Raw genomic sequence first — 25,646 nt, 5'->3', positions numbered from 1 at the left:
CATTAGGATTCTGCAAAATTTTAATCTGACACAAAAATCAGAATGCAGTAAACAGCAGATTCTTTGTGCAATCACACGTCAATTAAATGACCATAAAGCAACGGTCACACCAATACTTTAACAAGAGAATTGCTTCTACAAAATCCTAATAAACACATTCCTAAAAAACAGTAATTTTAAAAAATGTCTTAGTTGGTTTTGATGTGTCGCAACAGCTTGTTCTATTGGGGTAAATGGGTTTAAAAAAAATTAAATACACCTCCCTGACACAGCATTTTGCAGGTTATCTCGACGCACAAATAAGCTCTTAGAAATTAAAGCCTCAAAACATCTCTGTAAGCCAAGGACTTTACAAGCAGGGCAGCTTGCATAAACAGGCCAAGCCACATTGCAAGATCATATAAGGACTTGGTCTTGACTCTTGTGATGCTCATATCACAACACATATTTTGTAGGGAATGACTTATTATGATTATGATAATTAGTGTTCAGGTTTCAAATTACTGTTACCCTGCTGGAAAGTAACAACTCCATAAGACTGAATGTTTCTGAGTAAAAGAGTCTGATCCATTACAAACCTTCTCCAGATTTAACCCATAACTGCAAGCTTTAAAACACTAAACCTGCACAGCTCCTCAGTTATTTTGATTCTAAAATGGAAGTGCTGCATCACGCTGAAACTGCAAAGTAAAGCTGATGTAGCAATGAGCATCAGCTGCATCGTTAGAGAAGTACAGCTCTACAGATCACAGGGCAAATGTGACTTCTTTCACTCTAGGCTGGGTTTCCCCATGCCTTTTGTTTTGCTTTTATTTGGTTTTAGATTTTAGCTTCGCCAGTTGCAAGTGTTTCCCAACACCTACTCCCCAAGGGACTTGTCTCACCTTCATTGCCAGCAGGTGTCACACTGAAGGATGTGAAATACCCTTGCTACCAAGCTCAGGCTGCAGTCCCTGCTCTGGAGATTGCTCAGGAAAGCCCTGTTCCCTCTTCTCCCTGCCAGGGCCAAAGTCAGTGCCAGCACCTTGAGCAACCCCATGTCTGTAATTGCACCATCTCTTTCCACAGCCAAGAGATGAAAAGCTTCCCCTGCCAGCTGCCCACAGCACCAGGCTATCAGGCAGCTGGTCTAACTCTTTACAAGCTGCTTCCTGTCCTTTAATCACAAGATTATTTATTGATTAATAGTTGCATATTTCTGTAAAAGAGCAAAAATGCCTCTCTGAAAAAGTTTAAATATATAAAAACACTTCATAAAAATATTTATTTAAAAAGTCAAAATGCCCAAGGAGCCTGTAAACATTGCCTGTAAAATCTCTGTTAACTGGAATAATTTGAAATATAGTAATTCAGGCTCTTTTCTGCCCTGTCCACTAAGATTTTAAGATAAGCAATAGAAATTCCACTTGTCTTGTAGTTTGACCCTCATCCCACCTAGTTTTTTTCTTTGTTTGTTTCCAATATGACATCTTGATTTCCCAGTGTTGGCAATTTTCCTTGTAGTCATCATTTGTCTTTTCTTTTAACAGAGTTCAGCATAGCCTGATTCTGAGCCTTTCTTATGGAGTGAGCTTGAGGTCTGATTGGCAGCAAGAGCAACACCAAGATGCTTAGAATGTGCATGTGAAAATACATAGACCTGGGAACAAAAGCAGAAAAAGAATATTACATTTTTTACAGGTCAGAACATGAACTGTGAAACCTCAGTAAGCCCATGCAGAATTTAGTGCTAAGAGATGTGTGCAGAAAGTATGAACCTGACCTAGAAAGCACAAAAATACACCCTTGAATTTCACACAACAGCCTATGTATGCAATATCTGCTGGTATCAATGAAAAAGTTGCCAAGGGTGTTAATGAGGTAAAGAATCAATCAGCAAACTGCAGAATCCAAAGTCTGACAGCTCAGATTAAGCCATGTAATTCAACTCCAGAATTATTCAGCCCATCTTTCTTTAAATGTTAAAGTATACAAGGCTACATTCTGAAGAAACATCTTTCATGCTTAGGACATAAAATTTCTGCACGTTAATAAAAAAAAAAGTGTCAGAAAGGAAAAACTTAATACCAGTTGTTGAGATTTTAAATAAATCAAAACACTCAACTTCTAACTGGGGAATGTCAGGTTCACAGAAGGGCTGTGTTTCTGAAGGCAACTTGAAGGCAACTTCAGAAACAGATTTCTACTCAGACATATCTTTATTTGGCATCTTATTAAACATCAGGGGGTTTTATTTCAAATAATTTGGTATACACAAGATGGAATAGAAATAAAAAATATTTAAACAAATTACACGGGGCTGTGGCAGCTTGGGGAGGATGATGCTTAGAAGCAGTATGGTCCACTCCTTAAAAAGAGATGCACCTTTTTGTGGTCTTGTTTATGTTTCTTACCATAGTTCTTGGTATCTTTGTAAAGTGCTTAAGACCACTGCTAGGTGTGCAGTGTTCCAAAAACTCGTGCTGTGGGCCAAAGGCCTACAATTTCCTTGCTTAGCAATCTTGAAGTTTAAATGTTAACTATGTTCAAAATCACTAGGAAAAAAAAATATTAAGGAATGAAACTAAGAAAGATCTGGAGTAATTTTTATATGGTAAGCTTTCTGTGTTGAAATCAAACATTTTAAGAAACAGGAACAGGAAATGTCAAAATCCAACCCCCTTCAAACAGACTTACTGACATCAGCTTCTTGACTACCAGTTTTATGCCTTTTATGTTAGAGGATCAAAACCTTCTTAACCAAAACCTGTTACTCTATGTTGACAGTTCACTGTAGAATGAAAGAAAAGTAAAGCAATGTAGTCTATTCTCTCTTTGCAAATTATTTTTTCAATTTCTCTATTTCAAGTTATTTTAATTAGAGTATATTTGATACACTCTGAAACACCAGTGTTCTCCTATTTTTAAGGAACCTAAGGAAGTAATCACTTCCTATGAAATATACAAAATGAAAAGCATACTCATTTCAAGAAGTAATGCTCTGTCAGGCACCTTCTTTATCTCCTGCTGACTGATCATATCTCCTGTTCTTATGTGTTCAGCAGCTGGAAACCTGGTCTTTTCTCATCAAGTCCTTCCTACTGCCAACTCACACGTTTCTTAACCTCTCCAACCTTGGCCACTGTTAATGGTCAAGACTCAACTGTTTTGAAAAAGGAAACTGAGCATGTGAAAAGACACATAAGGAAAGGCTGAGAAGTACAGGGGAAGTGTTCTGCATTGGCATTATTATCATCTTGTTAAGTTACAGGAGTGCAAAAATCACCAAATTATTAAGCATCCGTTTTGAATTCCTTTCAAATTTGATTTAATACCAAGTGCCTTTAAGTGTGGTTTTGGGTTATTTAACAAGAGCCTGTGCCAGTCTGGAGAGTATGAGTCAAGAGGAGAGGACTTACTTGTAAAACTTAATAGTGGGCTCAACAGCCAGCATAACAAATGGTGCAATAGTATAGCACACTGCCAGTTGAGTGACAACCCAGGTGACAACATCGTAGGCTATCTTGAGAGGCACTGAAGATAGAAAGTAATGTCTAAAATTGTTTCTTATCTGCAGGTCAGGGAAAAGTAAACAGAAAAAATCATAAATTAATTTCTCAGGCAAGTCACACAGACACATTGTAGTATATGACTCTTCATGTATCATCAGCATTAGTATTACAGGAAAGTTTATACATCAGACAGAAAGCACTGCATGTAGGAAGACAGACATGTATTGACTGGTATATCCAAGAGAAGTATACCTATTGATATTGTATATTGACTGGTATATCTACAGAGAAGCAAAGAGAGAAGTGCCCCCCAGTTTCCTCTATAGTAATCACAGGAGCAGACTCTCATGCTGGGTATCTGGCATACCTTTGGGGAAGGAAGTTGTGATTTGATGTTTCTCCCTCTTGATTTTATTACTGGTTATCAATGGTGAAACAAAATTACTTTAAAAGAACAAATATGTGTTTACGTTTGTGTGCATGTGTTGTTCCCTAAAGGTTTTAGTTTAGCTTCACGTCTATGAAATCCTCATAAATGAGAGGCAAAGCACGTTAAGAACACATGTTCAGCAACCTGTTCTAGCCATAGCAGTTAATATGATCACTAGTTTAATTCACCTTTAAATTGACCTGGTTATTTATCCATAGTCAAACTCTCAAAGACAACAGTGGTGCTTCCCAGCCCTGCACAACTGGCTGGTTCAGCCTGAAAGATCAGCAGTGATAAATTAAACAACAGTGAGTCATATCTTCACCATTTTGTCTTTGGTGACTCTACCCATGATGGGGCACATAAACACCATAAACCAGTTTACTGCATCAATTGCATCCACATGAAAGAGTTTATGTTTGGGCTAATCCTCAACTCATAACAGCTTCTTATGACAGACTGGGCCCAGAGCAGATTACACACAGCATATAGGTAACACGACCTAGCAGAAGTCTGGACTCTAGCATGTCCTTGAATCTCAAGCTAATTTGGCTGCATAGACATAGCCAGTGGCACTACCAACTGTACACCCACAAGCAACGTTTCCTCTGACAACCAGGAACAGCAATACAGCATGTGCAGAATTGGTGCTAGTTATAACTGCTCAGGGTACTTTGAAATCAATACATCAATTCAGAACAAAGTTTCAGTGAACATCAAGCCTGCAAAGGCGTGAAAGAGAACTCACAGCAGGGACAAGTTGCTTCACCATGTCAGGGTGGTCCCTGCAGTTGACAACTGGATAGTATCTAGCATAGTCTTAGAAGAGAACAATGAAAGGTACATACTGCTCTGGCTGCAAGTGTGATAAGGATTCCAGTGAGAAACGTAAAATAATATCCAGGATAGATACCATGCCACAGAGCCGACAGGATAAATGTTAAAGCTGTAGGGTACCAGGGAGCTCTGTCATAGCAGACACTGCAAAACAAGAACAAAACAAGAAAAGGCTGAATACAATTGAACAATTGACACTGCAGTTCAAATCCTTCTCTGTTTTTAAGGTCTTCTGTTTTCTTAATGGTCTTATCTTGCTTCTTTTGCGGACTAGGACATGAGGTACTCTCTCTTCATTTAGGTGGAGGTTTTACGTATTTATGCACTGAGTGTCAAAAGAGTGCTTGTACAGATATTCCTGGTGCTCACAGTATTTAAATAAATAATGGGGCAAAGGGCAGGTAAAATTTCATTCACCTTTATACCTCTATCTGGAATCACCCTTTACCCTACAAGACCAAGAGTGACTCAAAAGACAAAGAGATATGACCCCACCTTTCACTCAGGAATGAAGGTATTTTTAGGCACTGTTATCTGGCAGATGCTGGGAAAACCGGGAGTGTCACAAGCTATTGCAAAGTGGGGGATTTCTGCTAACTTTAGCAGCCCAAAATCTTACTCCAAAGATGCAAGCGAATGACACCATTTCAAGAACACACCAACTGGTCTATTTGGCTATCTGAAGTTTAACTGAAATGCTGGAAGACTGAATAGTTCATTTATGCCTTTGCTGCTCATAGATAAAATGCAGGCATTTTACATTTGCAACAATAAAACTTTACAGCACCAAATACCCTTGTATTCCACCAACCATTACACACACAGGAAACAAAGAAGAACAAGAAGATATACATTTGTGAGATTGACCAGTCAGGGGGTTTCCAGGCCATCTATAGTTTTGGGGCCTCACAAGCATGTCACTGATTCATTACTCTTACCGTTTTAGCCAGGCAGCTGTCTGAATGTTCCAGTTTTCAATGTACATTTTAAAACTTGTCGCAGTCTAAGAAAGAAATTCACATAAGTTAGCACTGACACCTGTAAAATAATACTTGCATTTTAAATTAGAGAGGAGATAGACAGAAAATACTGATTCTAGTAGCTAAGTGCTGTGCCATAGTCCATCGTTACATTAACATGCTTTGGAAGGAACATTAATTAAGCTGATTGCTCACCACTAGCACTTGGCACTTGCTAGCAAATCTCACTTTCTTTTGTAAAATTAAATACAATGTTTGGTTATTTTTCAAATCATGGGAAATCTGAAAAGCTTTCTTGTTTTAAATGCTTGGCTTTCCCTTCAGTTCCTAAACAGCGTCATTTTTGGAAGAGATATCTTGCCACCCATTACGCAGGCTGGACTTCCCTAGAGTGCTATTAAAACAAAGTGCTATAAAACCTAAAAGAAATTGATTGTTATTTGGAGAAGTCAGGAGGAAGACTGAAAAACATGCACAATAAAGGTTAGGATTAAATTTAGAAGGCAATTCTCAGCCCATTGCCCAGCTTGGCAAACCAGTTTGGATTTCAGGGTCCTGGGAGAACATCCTGCACCTCTTCACAGCATCAATTCCCCCAGCTTTAGAGGGCTGCTGGACTCCATTCAGCATCAATTCCCCTAAACCTGGTCATTTCACCTCTGACAGTTCTGCATCCCCACTCCCTCTTGTTCCTTGCCTAATGACAGAAGCCTCTGAGGACCTCCTCACCAAGCAGGGACATGATTCACTGACACCACGTTATTTTGCCCTATTAGCTGGAGGGAAAGACACACTGAAAAGACGGATTAAAGACAAAGGCTTCCAAGGGGAATACGCAGATATTTTTGCACTTCCACGCAGAATCCTGAAGGCGAGTGCTTCATCCTCTGTGTTTAAGGAGTTAAAACAATTAGCAATTCCCAATGCAGTACTACCACATTTTAATTGCATTGCTGCACCAAGAGAAGCCAAGAAAAATATCACTTCTTTGCCAACTAATATTGTCATTCTCTTTTGGCCTCCTTTAAGTTCCCCTGTTACATTACCAAGAAAGAAAGTAGCCAATGGTTGTCAAAATCTGCATGCTGCCTAGGCTTTCAAGTCCCCATCACATTTTAATGCCCCCACAACTCCTACCATGTGCTTATCTTTACGACAGATCAGGTCATTTCTTAGCCACATTTGGCACTAAAATTCCTAATTTAAGCAATTTTACATATGCAGGTGGCTATACCTGCTGAAAACACATTGTACAATCACAAACTTCAAGTTCTGGAATTATTATTGGCACATGAAGTGATAATTCAAGGCTTACCCAAAATAATGGGTTTTGTAGCCTCTTTTTCTCATTTTGCACATGATCACATCAATCGAGAACACTCTGTTTTATGCTCCTGGAAATAATTTCTCCATCCTGATCTCTATTGCCCTTGTGACCAGTAAAGAAAGTTTTGAGGGGCCTACAGTTCAGTGAATAGAGAGGAGCAAAGGCTCCTGTTTCCTTAATTTAGCTTGACTGAGGAGCACTGCTTGCACTTCCCTTCTTCAAGCAGAAATTGCCTTGGCCCATCAAGGTAGGAATCATCTTCTGCCCCAAAACTGAATCAGACATTGATTTAAGATCTCGGAGTTGTATCTAGGGTGCTGCTGCCATTGAGGAGTGTAAAATATTTCTGGTTGTATATTCTGAACCACTTAAGAAGAGATGTACACTGAGGATTAATTAAGGTAAAAAAGGAGGACAGAGAAAGGATGTTGAGAAAGACAGAATGTATAATGATACTTCCAGTTTTGGCATCTTTCAAGGATGAATTACAGGAACTCATTTTTGAGAAGAGCTATTACGGCACATCTACTTAGTCACAGATCATTCAGCAGTAAAGCAGTCAACTTATTTTCATCTGCTTTTCCTTTTAAAATCATAACTACAGAATTACAGGGGGGAAGCTCCTCTTATTTTGAAAGAAAAGAAGCCTTTAGAAAGCAGTCTCAGACACACATATTTTCACATCTCACTGGCATTCACAAAATACTTTTAGAGGCAAACAAATTACATTGTTTCTCTAATGCAAAAGATGGCCAATCATAAATAGCTTACAAAAGACTAATGGATGTTAAAAGTATACTGCAGTCACAAAAAACATGTGCAAGACATGTTTTGAGAAACAGCGTGGTTTGCTGAACAGAGCTTTAGATCAGCAGCCATCTAAAGTTCTATCTGGCCCTGCCAGTACCCATCCAGGTTCCTCAGTTTGTACCCACTATCTCTTCAACCCTTGCTCTTCACCATTTACAACAGGCACTCCAAGCATGTGCAGGGACCCAGACTTTGCAAGCATTTGTGCAATGCCTACTCACAGCGGCCTCTTTCGCTATTACCACCCATCTCAACTGGGCTAAAAAAGTGGGAAGACTGTTAGAAGTAAACAGCATACACCACAGATGGTGGAGAATCATAGCTGTGAGCAATTTACTGACCTGATGAACTCAGCTACAATCCACAGTAATTGACTGCTCATTTATAAAACGTCTGATATAATCACTTATTAGCCCTCTATGAACTATTAAAAAATGCAACCTGAATACAGAGCGTGACGAAGCCTGTGTGACAGATGCTTTTTATCTGCCCAGCAGATAAAATGCAAAACCTCTTCACGTTAAAGAGGGGTAGCCTGGTGGCACGGACTTGCTTTCCTTCTAGCAAAGCTTCTCCCCATTAGCATGGTTATTTCTCTATGATTATGCCAATGCAGCCACAGCTTTAACTCACCTCAATGTTCCAGATATTCAAATTGGACAACAGGTCCCAGCGGAAAGTGCCTCTTTCATCAACTCCACTGAATCCATAACCAGCTGCATTGTTGACTGCATCTGCTGCAATGTCAAAGCAAAACAGATCAAATCAGACTGCTGGCAGAGTCACGTTTTCTTACAAGTCAGTATGACACTAAACACACATTCAAGCCAGCTTTGCAGCAATTAGCATCCTCTCTTTCAAAGAGAAGCTTCCTCTTGGCAAACAGGCACTGTTATAAGGCAACAGAAGAGTCATTTCCTCCAGAGGAAAGACTACCTACTCCTTGGGCAGAAGAATAAATAATAAAAGAACAACAGATAGTAATCACTTTAACTTGCCGTTATTACTCAAGATAGATAGAGTTGCCATAACTAAGCACTTTCCTCAAAAGGGTACCTGGATGTCACAGCATTTTCCAGAATTAAGAACTGTAATATCTCAAAGACATGCTTACCATTTCTATTAAGAGTTCCAACGTGGTTGTTTAATTAAGACTTTCATTCAGACTTCCACAGAGAAAGCCTTTTGCTAATCCCATTGCTCAGTGCCTCACTAAAGTATCTCACCACCTCTATAAATCACATATGGAGTAGCTTTGATTACAGATTCAGCTACTTTAAGTGCAAATAAAGGCTTGGGTATTGGTAGGCATTTCACATGCTGAACTCTTTGCCAAGGTGCCGGTCAACTACCTCCCCTTTCACCTTCGCCTGGGAACCACCTCATCACTGGATTTCAAGATTATGCTTTCAACATGCCCCTGCCAGAAATCCTCTCTCTGAGTACTAAGAAAACAAGAGGTATTCATTATCTCTGGATCTCTAGGTGCAGCCAACACTGGTGATTATTGGAACAAAAAGGAAAAACAAAATACAGGTAAGGCTTTCCATTCCAGATCATTTTCAAAATACAAGTCTGGTTAAGTTATGCTTTAAAAAAGTCAGCATTTATTTCCCAAGGGTGAAAACTGATTTTGCTTTGTAAATGCTATGAGTACAGGCACAAAAAATCCTGGATTTGGTCCTCCTTGATTCAAGGGTGGCAGGGACCAGTTAGTGTTTCTTTGCCAAAGCCAGGAAACAAGAAGTCTAAGGACATAATAATACAGCAGATCCATCAGACTCTTGCTTCCTGAGCTGCTTTGCAGAGCAAGGAGTGAAGCACAGAACCATCACAATTGCCTGCCTTTAAATTCCTCACAAGACCCCAAGCTCCACAAAGCCCAGCTGAGATTTCCCCAACTTGAACAGCTCTGGCTTATCATTTTCACAGCTCCTTGGATGCAGGAGCTCAGACCCAAATTGGTTTCATCAGCAGCTGTGTTAGATTTGCAGCCGTGTTCCCATGACCATCCCTAATGCAGCAAAAAGCTGAATTTTCCATCTTTCTATGGATCTGGAGGAATTCAGCGGCGTGGCTTTTGGACAATAGCGTGCCTGTCCTTTTCTGAGGACAGGAAGCGCTTATCAGCCTTTTCAGCAGGCACTTTTGTGATGCCCTGGGCCATGCCACCAGGAGCTAAACTGCAAAAGGATAAAGTGTCTGCTGTTCTGCTGCCTAGATTTGAAAAGTGAATAATAGAGGCCTCACCCTCCAGTATGCAATGCATGCTTTTTGTGAACTGCCTCATTTGTAAAGAGATTTCTACAGCCTCTATGGCTTAGCCATATCACAAATCCAAGTTCAGTTTATCTCTTTGACAATGGACTTTTAGTTAATTATAATACTGGAAAAAACTGAGACAACATTTTAACACTGGGTCACACAAAAATAAGATTCTGAGCAAGCAATTCTTTATCCCAAAGCCTTTCCCATCCCACACATGCTAGTCCTGGCCGCCTTCCCTCGATCTGTCAGTTTTAGTCTCAGCAATTAAATCGCAGCCTTGTAATCAATTTCCCCGGCTCTTTCCTTCCCATCTCTATGACACTCTGCTCAGTTTCAGGTGTATGCATTGCTGCCTGAGCTTTCAGGATCTCCTCTACACACAAAGGCTTTTTAATAACAGCAAAACAAATGCAGTCTCTCAATTTTTAGCCTGGCCTAGAAGGACTCAGCTCCTCACACTTAGATGGGAAAGGTGACTTCTAAAAGAAAGAAAGTAAAATACAAAAAGATTATTTTGGCCACCAGTCTAGCTGGCTCCCAATAAAAGAAATTTACTTTTTTTCTATCATGAGTTCCTCTTTCTTCTCTTCTCCTTTTCCTTCCAGAGATTCTTGGGTCCTTCTCATCATCTCCTTTGTTCCCCACCTTCCACATGGTCTCAAATCCTTTCTCTTTAGCTTTCAAAGCTAACGTGAGCACAGAACCACACTATGCCTTAATGCAAAGCCTAACTTCAGCCCCCCAATAAGCACCACAGCTTTCTGATACAGACGCATGTACTAAAGATGTTCCTAAAAGAATAGAGAGATCTGTTTGCACTGTAACATACTTGTAAAGCCTGAGTCAGCATGACACATTTTAACCTGCTAACTTCACTGATACATGTAAATTCTAAATAAAGTATAAAAATCAAAGTTTAGAGGGGACAAACTTTCTTCCCCTCAGTAAAATTAATTTGGTACAATTACAAAATTTTAAGTAAGATGAAATTGTGACATTGACTTTACTGGCAATCAGCTGAAAAGCACATTTCGTGTCAATGGGAATTTGGCATAGGGAATGTCAGACAAGGTAGATTTGATGCCTATTTTTCAAAAGTTTTGACATCTCCCCACTTAAGCAGGGTCCACTGTCTACAAGAACACATGTACAAGAACACACTTCCACAAGGACTACAGGTCTAGGAACTAATTTGTTCCCCCTCATCCCTCATGTTTCAGACCACTTCCCCCATTTATGAACTTGTTACCTACAGAAATAAGTGATGTAACCAGACTTACCTAATGTCCATGCAAAGTAATACTTTGGTTTTGCTGCCTGTGCTACAACATACAGGTAACCAAGTCTTGACAAGAAGGGTGTTTTATCAAGAAATTCGTTATCAATAATATATGCCATAGGAAAGTTCTTGGTAAGTGTCAAGAATAAAATGAGAGATACTAGTGCGATACACAGCTTGTACATCACTGCTCCCTAAAAAACACAAACAAAAATGAAGCATCATTAGAAACATTTGCTTAAGGGGAAAAAAAGGCAGTGCTCATGACATACAAAACCAATGCATTTCAAGAACCAGTAAAGTTAGCAGTGACAAAGTTAATAATAATTAATTTAAAGAGATGGTAAAGAAAAGGTCACCATCAGAGCTTTGGCTTAATTTGGTTTATTGAGCTACCTATAGATAGGTACAAAGGACAATTAGGAATCAAAATTGGTGGTGAACTTCACAAGAGACTCCTAACATCAGTCAGTGGAGGTCCTCAAATGAGAAAGGAAATAAGCAAACAAAACCTTACAATGGAAACCAGAAATCCTCCCTATAGGTATTGTCATCTCCTCTAGCTAAAGGCTGGATTCCTCCTGAAAGCCAAAAGCATTCAGTACAACAGTAGGTCCTACTGTTCAGCTACCATCCAGGGATCCAGCTGAAAATCACTTGTCCTAAAAGCATACATCTTACCTCATATTGTGAGAAGGTCTGCATGCTGTGTATCTGCTATACCACAGTATTTTCTATTACAGGTCTCTAGCTTTCTATATATTACTACTGACAATCATGTCAGTAGTTTGAAGCTCAATTTCAAATACACATCAGGAGTAAACTCTGCTTGATACAGTCATAATTAAAAAGGTAAATCTAGTACTCGGGTGCCATGTAAAAATTGACTCACATTCTCAAAAGACCAGTAGCAGTGCAACATACTATCGAAACAACAGTGTGTTTTTTGATCCCAAGTACTGTTTATATATTCTCCATATTCTGGAATAAACTAATGTGCAATTATCTTTAATGCTAATTTTAATGTTTTCTGCTAACTCACATCTAAAACGATATAGGTCTTATTCTGACTAACGTAAATCAGAATTAGCACCACTAAAGTCAGTAGAAATAGAAGAGTGTGCAACAGGAATCAGATATGCCTAGGCATGTACTCAGCTTCTGAGAAGGAATTCTGCACACACTCACAAAGCTACACATTCAGTGTCACCTTAAGATAAGGGAGAGGAATCTGGTTCTAGTGCTACATTATCCTGCCTTACCAGGTCATTTTCTAAGAAGGTTTTAGTATTATTTTAAAAATATAAAATAAAATTTGTGCTAATAGTATGTGAAAAATGACCTCTACATCATCTTACAGCTTGAGATTCTCTTACAAAAAAGAAACTAGCTGGAGAAGCTAGTTTTTGATTAGATGTGATTCATGTACTTCCAACATCTCTTGCACTATGGGTGAGATTTGACTTGCATTCCTCTTCTGTCTGAAGCTGAACAGCAACTTGTCATTGTCAGAACCTGCAGACCATTCCCATTGCTACACAAAGGACATGCATCAATCAATGACCCGTTTTGTAAGCCGAATGCATCTGGGAATTCAAAAGAAAGACACTATCCCGTTCACCCCTGACCCTGAGATAAAAACAGGGGCCACTTCACAGGAAAAAACTCACTAACGTTTACTGGGAAGATAATCCAAAAATGGATTTTCCTCTTAGTTTTTAATTACAAGATTCATCCTCAAAGCTGTACTCTCCTGGCCTTTGCAATAAGTCTTTGTCATTTTAAAACTTACAGTTGGAGAAGGATCAGGAAGTCTGTCATAACCCTTCTGCTTCCAGTTCACTTCTAACAGTTTCATGTGCACATGCCTCCCTTCAATGAAGGCTATATAATCCTTGTAATTGCTGCAAGGCCCAGCTATGATGCTCATAAAATTGAGGAGATAGCTTAAATACTCCAATAAAGAAGGTCTTGACCTGTGAAAATCATCCACACACAACAAAACAAAACAAGGTAAAACACAGCAAGGGCTTTCACCAATGCTTTTTGTTGTACTGTTTGCCTCAGCCTCCAGCTCTCTCCTACCACCCTCCCCTCAGCTGAAAGCTCACTAGATGTGTTTTGGAGAATATGAAGCACAGCCTCTCTTATATCCCAGTGATGTCTGGCAGATGGCAGTCACAACAAGGGTATCGTGGAAGTGCTTAAGCTACAGGTGAAAAAAATGCTACTGATTTGAATAGTTGTCATCTTATTGCTTAGAAACATTTTAGTTAAAAAATAGTAAATTTAAATACCCACTCTCAAACAAATTGACTTGCACATTTTGAATAGGCCAGCAGTATCAGGAGTGAGAAGCTGATAATTGTCTTTGAACCTCTGTCCAGTACGTCAGGGACCAGTAACAGCTGGTAAACCACAAGCTGAGTGACACTGGTCTCACCAAGCTGTGCCATGCAGTACATTGCCTTCTCATGCAGACCACAGGGCAGGGAGCATTTAAGACCAGGACTCTCAGGCCTGAAAGGAGCTCTCACGCACCCTTCAGTTCATCCTTTTGAAGAATGGGAAGTGTGATGTGAGACATAGAGGAAGAGAATGAAGAGGTACTCTGTCCTACTGTGCAAATGAAGGAAGTAATTGACTGTATTGTATCATGATCAGGAAAAGGAACCGATTGGAAAAAAATCCACATAATTAAAAGGCACCTGAACACAAAAGTCAAAGAAAATCCATGATGTTCATTATTTCCATTTTGCAAATTCCCACAAGTTCCTTTGGACTTTTATATTAGATGTAAAAGGAAGAAGATCCATTGCTCTTACTATGGATCAGTGGCATGGAAGAGAAAGATGCACAGGCCTCTCACCCCTAGTGTAATTTTTAAATTGTTGGGCTTGTTTTATTGGTGTGGCAGAAAACACCAACATCCAAATTCTACACAAAAACACAGTGCTCTCCACTAACATCCTAATAGCCACCCTCCAAGTAAACAAGGATGAGAATAGAAACTAGAGTACAGTGGTTCAGGGCTCTCCTATCCAAGAAACAGATGAACACTCACAAACCAAAATCCACTTAAAATTCCTTCAAACCAAACTAAGTTTCTAGCAGGAAAACTAAGCAACAGTTAAACATTTGCTGTTGCCTACTTTTATTCTGAAGTGGAATTAGCTTGAATAAACAGTTAGCTTAGCCAGGATTTTCTGCATTCATGCTAGTGGTTATTGTAGATGTTAGTGACTAAATGGTATGTTCTCTGGTGAAAGCATTTCACAGAAAGATGCAGCAAACAACTGGGATAAGGCTCATCTTTCTGTTCTGCAAAATCAGGTCGATGATTTGGGCTTCTGAGCTCTACAGTAAGATTGAAAATAAAGTCATTAGTTTCAGCTTAGATTCTGCACATGGTTGGGTGGGGAGACATGAGCAATGCATGAAGGAATGTACAGAGGATGAGTGAGAAACAAAACCAGTCCAAGAACAGGAGGGAAGACAAAAGGCTGTATTACCAAAGGGGATTTAAAACTCTTCAGTTGTGACTTGTCTGCCACCAGCACTTGAGTTACTGGCATGTACTTTTCTGTTATGAGCTCATCTACTGTACAAGAAAGAAAAAAAAAGGCCTGTTTGGTGAGAATTTGACTAGAATTAATCATATGGTCACAAGGGCCCAGTGCAGCTAAACATTATGCTGTGAGCTATAAAAATAGATACAAAGCTATTGGTCATACCAAAAGTTAAACAACTCTTCCTAAAGGATTTCTGCTTTTCAAGAAATTACTCCCTCCTTACTTTTAGAAGCTCATCAGCAGATTTTCTGATGGCTGAATCTTCTGCCTTGCAAATGAAGGAAATAATTTCCTCAGCCTTGACCATTTCATGATGAATAGTAGTTATGGTTCTAAGACTAATGCTGTAACACTAATTCTTCAAGAAAAAAAGAAGAAATAAATAAAAAAAAAAAAAATCACCTGTATCCTGCACATGTATTGAGAGATAAATTAGGAAAAGAAAAGGTGCTCAAAGATATGATCGACATGCAGTTTCCCTCCAAAAACTAAGAGGACAAGTCACACAACGCAAAGGACTGGGAGTGTTAACATTCCTGAGGGAGTTAGGAAAAATAAAATTTCAGAATCCAAGAAGTATAGCAAAGAAAAGCAGTACTTGAAGTGACAGAGTCAAACCAAAACAGATTTTTACTACTACAGTGGTGACAGTGGAGGAGTATTCTGCTTGGAAAAATAACATATCAAAGATAGGATGAAGACAACACCCAAAAGTCCATATAATACAGTCTTGGCTTGAATATAAATGAGTTGATTCAACAAAGACTAATATTGTTGCATGTGGAGTCTATATTTAAGTCAGTGAGATGTTGCCAAGTACTTCAGTGCTTTACTGACCACCACTGGATGATACAGACAGAAGTCTTAGACTGAAGAAATAAGAAATAAAGCAGAGAGTATATATTTGTGTAAGAAGGGTACTGACAGCAGCATTACAAACCAAAACTGCTCAAGAAGATAGAAAAAAACCCAGGTAGAATTTTTGGCTTATCATGGGCTGGAAAGAAGAAGGGAACATTTTCATGGCCATGTCATTAAACAACCTAAACCCTAAACTTCTCTGGATGAAATTAAACACAAATCACTAGAAAAAATTAAACTCTTACTTTACAGCAAGCCGATTCTGCTCAGCAGTGAGTTCCTCAGCTTGTCGCCCTATTCCTAGAGAGAAATAAAAGCCACATTAGATCTTTCCAAAAGCTGGACAGTGAAAGCTATCCCTAAAGCCTTATATTTATATCCCACAGACAACTTTCTTTAGCCATAAACTTTAAGATTTTGTCACAGGCAGTTGTAATACAGCTCAATTCCTAACTTTCAGATCAAGTATACTCATGTTCTACTCCACCTCTTCACCCAGTTCCTTACCTCTTTCCCCCTTTTGCACCCTTGCTACACTTTCAGAAAAAGCAGCCATAGTATTCTCCACACATAATGCAACTCTCAATGCCATCAGCTGGTAGCAACTCCCAGCAGCCTCTACTAACCAGTCCTGGCCTGGAAAAACGTCTGTTGCCAGAAGGCAGTGGCTCATTTAAGCACAAGGCTCCCACTGGCTTCTTGGTGAGAAATGGAACATTTCACAGCAGGGGGAGTGGACAATGGAAGAGAAATAGACTCTTTAGTGAGCAGAAGTTCCACTGGTGTGAACAAGCAGCCAGGCTGCCCGCTGCTGGAGCAAGCGTAAACACACATATCAGTAATAATCTGGAATTGTCCAGACTGGAAGGGCAACCTCCTGTTGAGTCCACAAGACCTTTGAGGCCAGAGGTAGAGCACAGACTCGCTGCCCAGGAAAACTATGGAAAAGTCTTTTATGATGGCTATCTTCATACTGTTCACAGCTCATAGCAAATATCTCAAAACTTTCACTCTGAAGCTTAAGTTGCACATACTGCGGGGAATCCTACTGGCTTCAGCAGAACAACTCACCATGGTATGAGTCACAAGACTCAAAGCTGAGCATGCACATACACAGCTTTACAAGATCGGAGGCTTGTCATCAATTAACACAACTGTTCTAAACGTTGTGGCCATAATTACCAATACACACAAACACAAGACCCATTTCCTAAAAAGACTGCTGATAAACTGCTCATTTCCATTCTTTCTCCATTCTTTCAGTTTGCAAATACTGGGAGGGTCTGAGTTCCAGGGAAACAATTAAGCACTTAATTATTTAAGGGGCTGGGTATTTTGTTTGTCTGTTTCCATTTATGGGCGGCTGCGTTCCATTTTTACAAATAGATATTTGTCACTGATGCTTGAACCACAAGCTGCATCAACTGCACTATGTATGGAGGTTCAATGTAATTCATGTAATTCAATGTAATGAGCCTTTTCCACGATCATTAATCTGTAGGATTTTCAGCTTCTGTGTCTGCTGTTATCTTTTCGTTCTGTTCATTTACCTTAAATATTCCAGGTGTACATCTAGGTGCATCTCCTAAATTTTACATCGTAACTACTCTATAGCAGGCTACTCATTTAGTCACCACAGCTCATAATGCAATGGGTCTCAGACCATCAGAAATTCACATCACAGTGATGATGATTGATGTTTCTAGCCTTACAGCTGTACTAGACACAGGCATTTTACTGGGAAATAATAGTGCTCTTTGTCACAGCGCAGCACAAGACTGAAGACAATGCTATTTTGCTTGCAACTGTGATTCTCCCTGCACTGGGAAAAAAGCTATTGAATTCCATCTCATAACCCATGGAGTACATTAACACTGTATATATCAATGATAGTATATTTTTGCTTCATTAATGTTATTGACTGAACCTACATATCGAACACAACTCTTGATTTTTGAGAATCAGGAACACCTTCAGAGAGCTTAATGGAGGTGCACTGTAACATCTAAATAGCAGATACCAGTACTAGCTAAAATCCAAATAAGACCCCCCCAAGAGAGCACCTAAGGGGGAAAACGGTTGTCTTTGTTACTGCAAAGACAGTTCAATCCTAGAGAAGTGATTAAAACCTGAAGTTTCTAATTTTCAACCACAAAAACATTTTTCGTCTTTATTTGGAGCAGCTTGCTGAACTATTTCATCCACTCTGTAACTCAACCACAGAATGCACTGGTATAAAAAGACTGTCTTCAAAACATGGGAAGAAATTCCTTTTCTTACCATCGTGTAACTGGCATGCAAGTGTTGTGATCTTCTGTGTAATTATCATCAGAGGACTATAACAAAGAAAAACAATAGTCACATCTCTTGCAATACAAATTAATCCCAACTTTCTTCCTGAATATCTTTATCCCTTTAAAAGGCATAACTGTACTTGCAACAAGTGGAAAACATCCAATTAAAACTGAAGGAGGCACTCAGGCATAAGACAATTGCCTGGGTTCAAAACAACCCCACAGTAGCTTGCACTGGAATTCTTAATTGCTAAATGTGCACAAAGCCTTGTTTTATTTCTCCCCATCCTGCAGCAGTGCAAACTGTAATTCAGGAGGAATTGCACCACCAGGAAATACCAGCTTCTGAAATCAACTAGGTTTTTTTTCAAGCAAAGACCAAATTTAAGCCCCATAGGACCCAAAACTAGAATACAGCAAATACTGCTGTAACATAACTCTGTCTCTTCTTACTGTTACTCTCCTATTGTCTGTCTCCTCAGCTCTTAAAAAAATGTCGACTCTGCAGATGCACGTGCTTATTTCCCCTCATGAATAGCCCTATCAATTAATTAGGACTGCGTGCAAATACCAGAATAGCTGTCAGCACAGCAGTTTCCCCCACTCTCTTCTTGAACAAGCAACTGCCTTGCGGATAGCCTGTCCAAGATATGCCATCCAACTAGGAATGTCTGGGCATGCGTGATCTGGTGCCTCACAAAAACATGAGCTAGCTGTAGCTGAGCCACACTTGTAGGCTACAACCACCCAGCAGCTTTGGTGTCAACCAGAAAAGCAGTATAGGAATAGCCACTATGTTCAATAGGACTGTGTATACTTCCTATATGCAGTTTTATAGAGCTGCTTAGCCTTGTGGGAAATGTGAGCTGCTGCAGGGGAAAAAAAAATGGAGAAAGAAAAAAGAGAAAACTCAAGTTGGTGCATCAGTAGCTGGTCCCCATGAGGGTAAAGGATGCAGCCATGAGTATTCAAAAGAAGAAGAAAGATGGGTGGAAAACCATGCGGACAACTGACTAGTCCCTCATAGGCAGAGGTTCCAGGGCTAATTGTGATCCATATACAGCTTCTAAGGGCTGTGGAGCCCTAAACACAAAACCTGATCTGGAAGGACACTACCTTTGAGACCTTCACAACCACAAGCACCAGGAGGTTGTAATGGGTGATGAGGATATATCATTATTTAAAAGCATTAATTGTGATATGTAAAACCAGTTCCACAGAAGAGATTCATCTGTGTTGAGGATTAATGCAATGGATTGTGATAAATTTTCAACATAAACCATACAGAGGTTTCTTCTTGAGCACAAACGACATCTTCAACATGGAAATTAAAACCCAAGTTGTGTACGTGATGTTTACGGAGTTTGACGATTATATAGAACTTTTTAAAGAGAAAGAGGCACAGATAATTACTCCAAATATTATGGCTATCCAGTTCAAATATTGTAGTAGATTGTCTGGAATTCAATGAAAGAAAAAATGCTAAAACCATTTTTTTTTTTTTTTCCCAACAATGTATTTTTCCCCACCAATTTCTCAAGGTAAGAAGAACAGTGAAAGTTACCATCAATGATACATCTATCTAAAACAACAGATGTTCATGTTCTGCAGAGATTTTCAAGAGATTCCATATCATCCTTGACTAGATCAACCTACTGGTTACAATCAAATGTAAACTCAATGTCTAAGATAAACAGTTTGCAAACCAATTATCCCACTATGATAAACTGAACTGATTTTCAAGATAATCCATATGCTGAGAATGGTAAGCACAATAATATTGGAAAAAGACTTTCATACATCATAAGTGGGTTTGGTTTTGTTTTGGGTTTTTTTAATACTAATTATGGCTGACCTTTTTCAGGAGTCCACATATAATTTGCGTTTTCTACGCAAAACCAGTGAACATGCAGTATCAGCCAATTTCTCAATCAGAAACTATTTTTATCATTTCAGCAGTCCCTACTTGAAATGTCAGTTAAAAAAGTTTGCTCATAAAACCCAGAACATGCTAAAATATACACAGATCTGGAATACAACTCTAACACAAGGGTTTATACACCAGCTGTCTTTGGGTTATCTAGACCGCTGATGGCAGCTAAGGAATGGAAGAACATAGCAGTGACTTTCACCTTCTAAGCAATTCCAATATTATGAAAAAGTCATTCTAATTTTTATTCCAACTCGTTTTTCAAGAAAAAATATTTATAAGCTGTTTTCACCATTATCTTCAACATCCTATTTCTCAAAGTAGATTTTCCCATTCATACAGAATTTAGCTTTTCTTTCGAAGGTAAACAAATCCAGATTCTTTAAGCATATGACAAAGCAGATATTTTTTTTAATCCTAAAGAGAGAGAGAGGCTGTCAGCGATCCAGCAGTTCTACTGCAATAAATACAGATTTTTATTTTGTCAGTGCTTGACCTTTTACCTTTGTGGGTGAACACTAACATTTGTTCCAAACTGGTTAAATTTGTTGTGTATGTTTCTTACAGTAAGCACTTTATGCCAATATTGAAGTGCGTAACTTTAAACCTCAGGCTCGGAGCCAAAACTGTATGCCTTTAAGTGCCTAAATTTAGACATTTGTCTTAGAAAACTGGGCCCCCCACTGAAAGCCAGAGAACCAAAATGCAAACCATCTTGATATGCTGATTAACCGATGGGAGCAAAATGCAGCCTGCACTAAAGTCATGCAACATATAAACAGAGAAGAGAGAGGCTTTCTTCATCTACATTAGGAATTCATCACCTCATTGACAGCACATTGTAACCTAGCAGAACAAGTCAGCCTTTCCTGCACTTTAATTAGAGAAAACACAGTCTGCCTGCCTCAAGTCCCCACTCCAGAGGAGACATGCAAGCACAAAAGTGATGCTGCTGACACTGTGGGTGAGAGGGAAATTGACAAAGAACATATGAGATACCTTCAGCTCTCCTGCCATCATCGTATTACACATCTACATATCTTTTCTATAATCCAATTGGGAAGGTGGAAACTAGCTGTACAGTGGCAATAGGATGACACCCTCTAAATCTTTCACAAGATCAGTATCAGATACCATTAAACACTTCACACAAAGGGTAAGCAAGGTTTCAAGTAAACAGAGAGCATCTTCCTCCTCCCTCACCCATATACCATTCCCCCACTGCCTTGATTCCAATGGGGAGCCAAGCCTTCACTGCAGGTAAGGGCAGAGCACAACAAAACAATGGCAGTACTGGAGCTCCCCCTTCTTCTGGCACCCCTTTGCTTTGTGGAGGCCCCCCTTCTGCACACTTACACCCATCCCATTTCTCCCTGGGGATTCACTGATCTATCCTCATCTCACACATGCACAGAGCAAGTCTAGGACCGTTTTTGTTTTTCCAGAAGGAAGAGCAGAGCAATGCATGAGGATGCAAGTCTTGAAACAGTATTAAAAATTAGACAAGAAAAATACATTCAATATAGGCGGGAATTAGTATCATCATTTCCTAAACAGACTTGTGGGTTTTGATTTAAAACTTCGCTATAGCAGAACATTGAATTATCATTTCTATTCAGCCTTTCAAGCAAGCTCTAATTCTAAAAAGCAATAAAATGTTGCAAAGTTAATAAATAAAATATTGCATTATATTACATATAGTCACCTGTTTCCTACATGATAATATTTTAAACCTTAGACTGTACTGGAAAAAGTCCTCAGTGCTACAAATAAGAGGAGGAGCTCACAAAACTATAAAACTTCCAACCACCTTGAAAAACTGTCCCAGGGAATCAGTATGTAATATGAAACTTAAATAATAATAAAGTAATAAAACAACCAAACAAACAAAACTCTTTACCTTATGTTAAATACTAAAAAATAACCTTAAAAAGGAAGACAAAAATCCAACAGTTTACAGAGAGCGCTCCATAGTGGATTTTACCCACCTAATTAAACATTCCAACTGAAAACATGCCAGCTAATGTAATTTTTGAACGTGATTTCCCTCAATATAATAAATTCGCCCAGAAGCACAGGCCAGTGGAAATAAAGAGGTCATCAATTGTAGACTGCTATGGGGATCCTCCCCGTATTACAGGCTGGCTTCTACACTGAGCAAGCTTCAATGCTTATGAGAGAAAAGACATTTACCAAGCACAGTCTGCCTGACCTTAGATAATCCCATCGAGGAGTCTGGCACATGCTTGCTAGAAATAGTTTCCACTGACCTGATTTCACTAAGAGAGGAGGTGGAGTCAAAAGGCTCATTGCAGACAGGACTCTAAACCAGCAAACATATATTTCACTTTGATCTCTTTAGCCCTGAAGCCACAACGAGAATTTCACACAGTCACACTCTGCTACAACACAAACTCTGCTGCCAGAGGGATCGCCAAGCCAGAGATGCCACAACAGCTTTACCGGCTGCGGGCTTACTTCTGCTTTCAACAGCAAAATGAAGAAGTGCTGAAGGAAAAATACTTCACTAAATACATTCATGTGTCCACAGCAACTTACAGTTTGGTTCATAGGGGGTTTTTGGTGAAAGCTCCCATAGAAGCATTTTACTTGAAAGAGTATTTACTTCTGGAGAAGTCTCCTGGAATACACTAGCTGTGCAGAGCTCTCTAGTAGTGACTGCCTGCTCGAATTTTGGCTAATTCTCACATTGCAGCTCTTGCAGGGCTTCTGTGTAATCACTAGTAAGTGATAAATCATAGAATCATAGAATAGTTAGGGTTGGAAAGGACCTTAAGATTATCTAGTTCCAACCCCCCTGCCATAGGCAGGGACATCTCGCACTAAACCATGCTCTCAGTGCAGTTTCAAGTGGACAAATGCCCAGAGGAGCAGCCAAGAAGCAAGCAGGCGGGGAAACCGGACTGACCACCCTTTATTCACCCTGCACCTGCGCTGCTGTACTGCCCCTGGGGACTTGCTGTGACCGGAGTTACTCAGAGCTGTTGAACATGCCCTGCAACAACACACTGCACTTCACACATTTAAAAGACAAGCAAATAAAAATAACAAACTGAACTCACAGGACCAGTCGGTATTTCTGCACTGTGTTCTGACATGGTAACAGAAAACACCTATGTTTGTTTCTATCTGCAAATGCATTTCCTTCATAAAAACCAGCCTGTTGTATCTTTGTTCCTTCCTTTTGTGGCTGATACTAAGCCACTGAGAAGGGAAAAAAACTGCAAAGAAGCACCAGCCACACAACAAAAATTCACTGCCTGAAGTGATGTTTGTTACTGAAGTATCTGCTTACATGACTTTTTGAGAGGGCTTTTTCAGTGACCATCCCTTTCTAAGCAGTTTGCTGAGAATGCTGCTGCTGTTCTGCATTTGGGATATAGCGAGCACAAAGAGATGTCCACTCCTTCTGCAGAGTGATGTCTACTGAACTGTTCATGTAAGAGCGAGAGTTGACATCTGCAGGGAGGAAATCTGATCAAGTCTCCCTGATGGCTATTTCTAAGACCAACAGAATATTGAAAGCGATGCCAGTGTGCATGGTGATTTTCACAAACTGACCTTTTCTGTAAGGAATGGCAACAAACTCACATATGCATAATCATTCCCTCATGGTCGCCAAATGAGCTGCAGTATTAGGAAATTTTGCTCAGACACTGCAAGAGTTCAAAGAGGAAACAAAAAAACTTCATGGTCTTAAGCAAAGGATTAAAGCAGATACAACTTCCACATGGATGAGGAGCTCCTCTAAATTCTGTCCAGATAATCATATGCATACTTTATCTGTTCATGTAGCTTGCTAGATTGAAACCATGTTTGCTACTAGTTTCCAAAAATCCCAATCAAGACCCCTTGATTTATTTTAAACTAATTTATCTCTAAAGCCATAATATTACTGTACTCAGTCTGAGCTCCTGATACAAAGGAAAAACCCCACCAAACTGTGTGTTAGTATTACCATTTTTATAAAGTTGTATAGAAACCAGGCAACTTACCAGCATAATCCTCTTAGCATAAAGAAGAAATAAGAGAGAGAAAGAGAGACAGTTAGGATTTAGTTTTCCTAGGTACAATGTATAAATGCCACAGCAAACCAAGCAAAATAAAATATGCATGTTTCAAAGATTGATTTGAATGAAAAGAGAAGCACAGCATTCACTTATTTTACAATCAGTGTTCAAAAATTAACAGTTTTCTTTAAGAAAGTAGTCAAGAGAAAACTGCTACACTATGTCACTGAAATGAAAACTTTGGTAAAATAAAATCATAGAATCATAGAATAGTTACGGTTCGAAAGGACCTTAAGATCATCTAGTTCCAACCCCCTGCCATGGGCAGGGACACCTCACACTAAACCATGTCACCCAAGGCTCTGTCCAACCTGGCCTTGAACACCGCCAAGGATGGAGCATTCACAACCTCCCTGGGCAACCCATTCCAGTGCCTCACCACCCTAACACTAAAGAATTTCTTCCTTATGTCCAATCTAAACTTCCCCTGTTTAAGTTTGAACCCGTTACCCCTTGCCCTTTCACTACAGTCCCTGATGAAGAGTCCATCCCCAGCATCCTTGTAGGCCCCCTTCAGATACTGGAAGGCTGCTATGAGGTCTCCACGCAGCCTTCTCTTCTCCAGGCTGAACAGCCCTAATTTTCTCAGCCTATCTTCATACAGGAGGTGCTCCAGTCCCCTGATCATCCTCGTGGCCCTCCTCTGGACTTCTTCCAACATATACAATTTCTAAAAACTAATTGAAATTAAGGTATAGTAAACTGGAACTCATTTCCATTAAAACCTGGCACATAGTTAAAAAAATAAAATACTGGAGTTTTCACGAAAGTACTAGCAAATACATGAAAAGCTCTTAAATCAAAAAATTGCTGCAAGCAACTTGAGTACAGTTTTGATTGTGGGAATCAATGACCAGACCTACTCTTTGTGTGGGCTGCAAGAATTAACGAGTCATTAGAAGTGAATGTTTCCTTCTTGACTTTGAAGAGATGAGTCACAGTTTGATACTCCATTTTCCAGTTTACTTAAAACATGACTCAAAAGTTACCCTGTTCTACCAATCTTCACCTGCATTTTAAAAGCTGTGTTCTCAAAATGTGGGACTCCAAACAAACAGCACAACCAGCTATTACTAAAGAACCTCCCCTTCCACTCCCCCCCCCCAATAATATATTTGCAAGCACACATCAAAAGGGTTATACATGCAAGCTGTTAAGTGCACAAGAGAACAAATGAGGTATGCCAGCTTTCAGCACCAACACTGTGAAACTCTTCTTTAGCATCTAGCCCATCACTTTTCGGAACTGACATTGCAAAGCTGATAGCACTCGAACTGCTTATGTGCCTGTTTGATGTGGATTAAAACTTCCCCCTTGCAATTAGGTATCAGACTTACAGGATACTGAGTACTCAAACACAAGTCAGCAGGTGAGAGGCTCTTTGTCCCCTTTTAAAGGTTCCCTTAAATAGAATGCTTTGCCCTCTCAATGTGTGTCCCCAGCTACTTCACCCAAAAGAGTGTGAGGCTGGAAGGA

General features: G+C 39.6%; 1 protein-coding gene across 1 annotated transcript in view; it reads right to left on the bottom strand.

Annotated features, from left to right (window-relative positions):
* Nucleotides 1–720: 720 nt before the first annotated feature.
* MBOAT1 (membrane bound glycerophospholipid O-acyltransferase 1) overlaps nucleotides 721–25,646 on the bottom strand; it is a 55,851-nt gene continuing 30,925 nt past the window's right edge. Inside the window, exons 5-13 of the mRNA XM_080611726.1 lie at nucleotides 18,136–18,191; nucleotides 16,101–16,155; nucleotides 13,215–13,398; nucleotides 11,424–11,616; nucleotides 8,509–8,612; nucleotides 5,697–5,761; nucleotides 4,770–4,902; nucleotides 3,399–3,550; nucleotides 721–1,639 (exon numbers count right to left, since the gene is read on the bottom strand). Coding sequence (XP_080467852.1) covers nucleotides 1,507–1,639; nucleotides 3,399–3,550; nucleotides 4,770–4,902; nucleotides 5,697–5,761; nucleotides 8,509–8,612; nucleotides 11,424–11,616; nucleotides 13,215–13,398; nucleotides 16,101–16,155; nucleotides 18,136–18,191 — 1,075 coding nt within the window. The 3' untranslated portion in view covers nucleotides 721–1,506. The remainder of the gene's footprint in view (nucleotides 1,640–3,398; nucleotides 3,551–4,769; nucleotides 4,903–5,696; nucleotides 5,762–8,508; nucleotides 8,613–11,423; nucleotides 11,617–13,214; nucleotides 13,399–16,100; nucleotides 16,156–18,135; nucleotides 18,192–25,646) is intronic.

The sequence above is a fragment of the Psittacula echo genome (assembly GCF_963264785.1).
Source record: "Psittacula echo genome assembly, chromosome: 2".
Taxonomy (NCBI): domain Eukaryota; kingdom Metazoa; phylum Chordata; class Aves; order Psittaciformes; family Psittacidae; genus Psittacula; species Psittacula echo.
The sequence above is the reverse complement of the archived record's forward strand: the minus strand, read 5'-3'. Positions and strand labels throughout refer to the sequence as shown.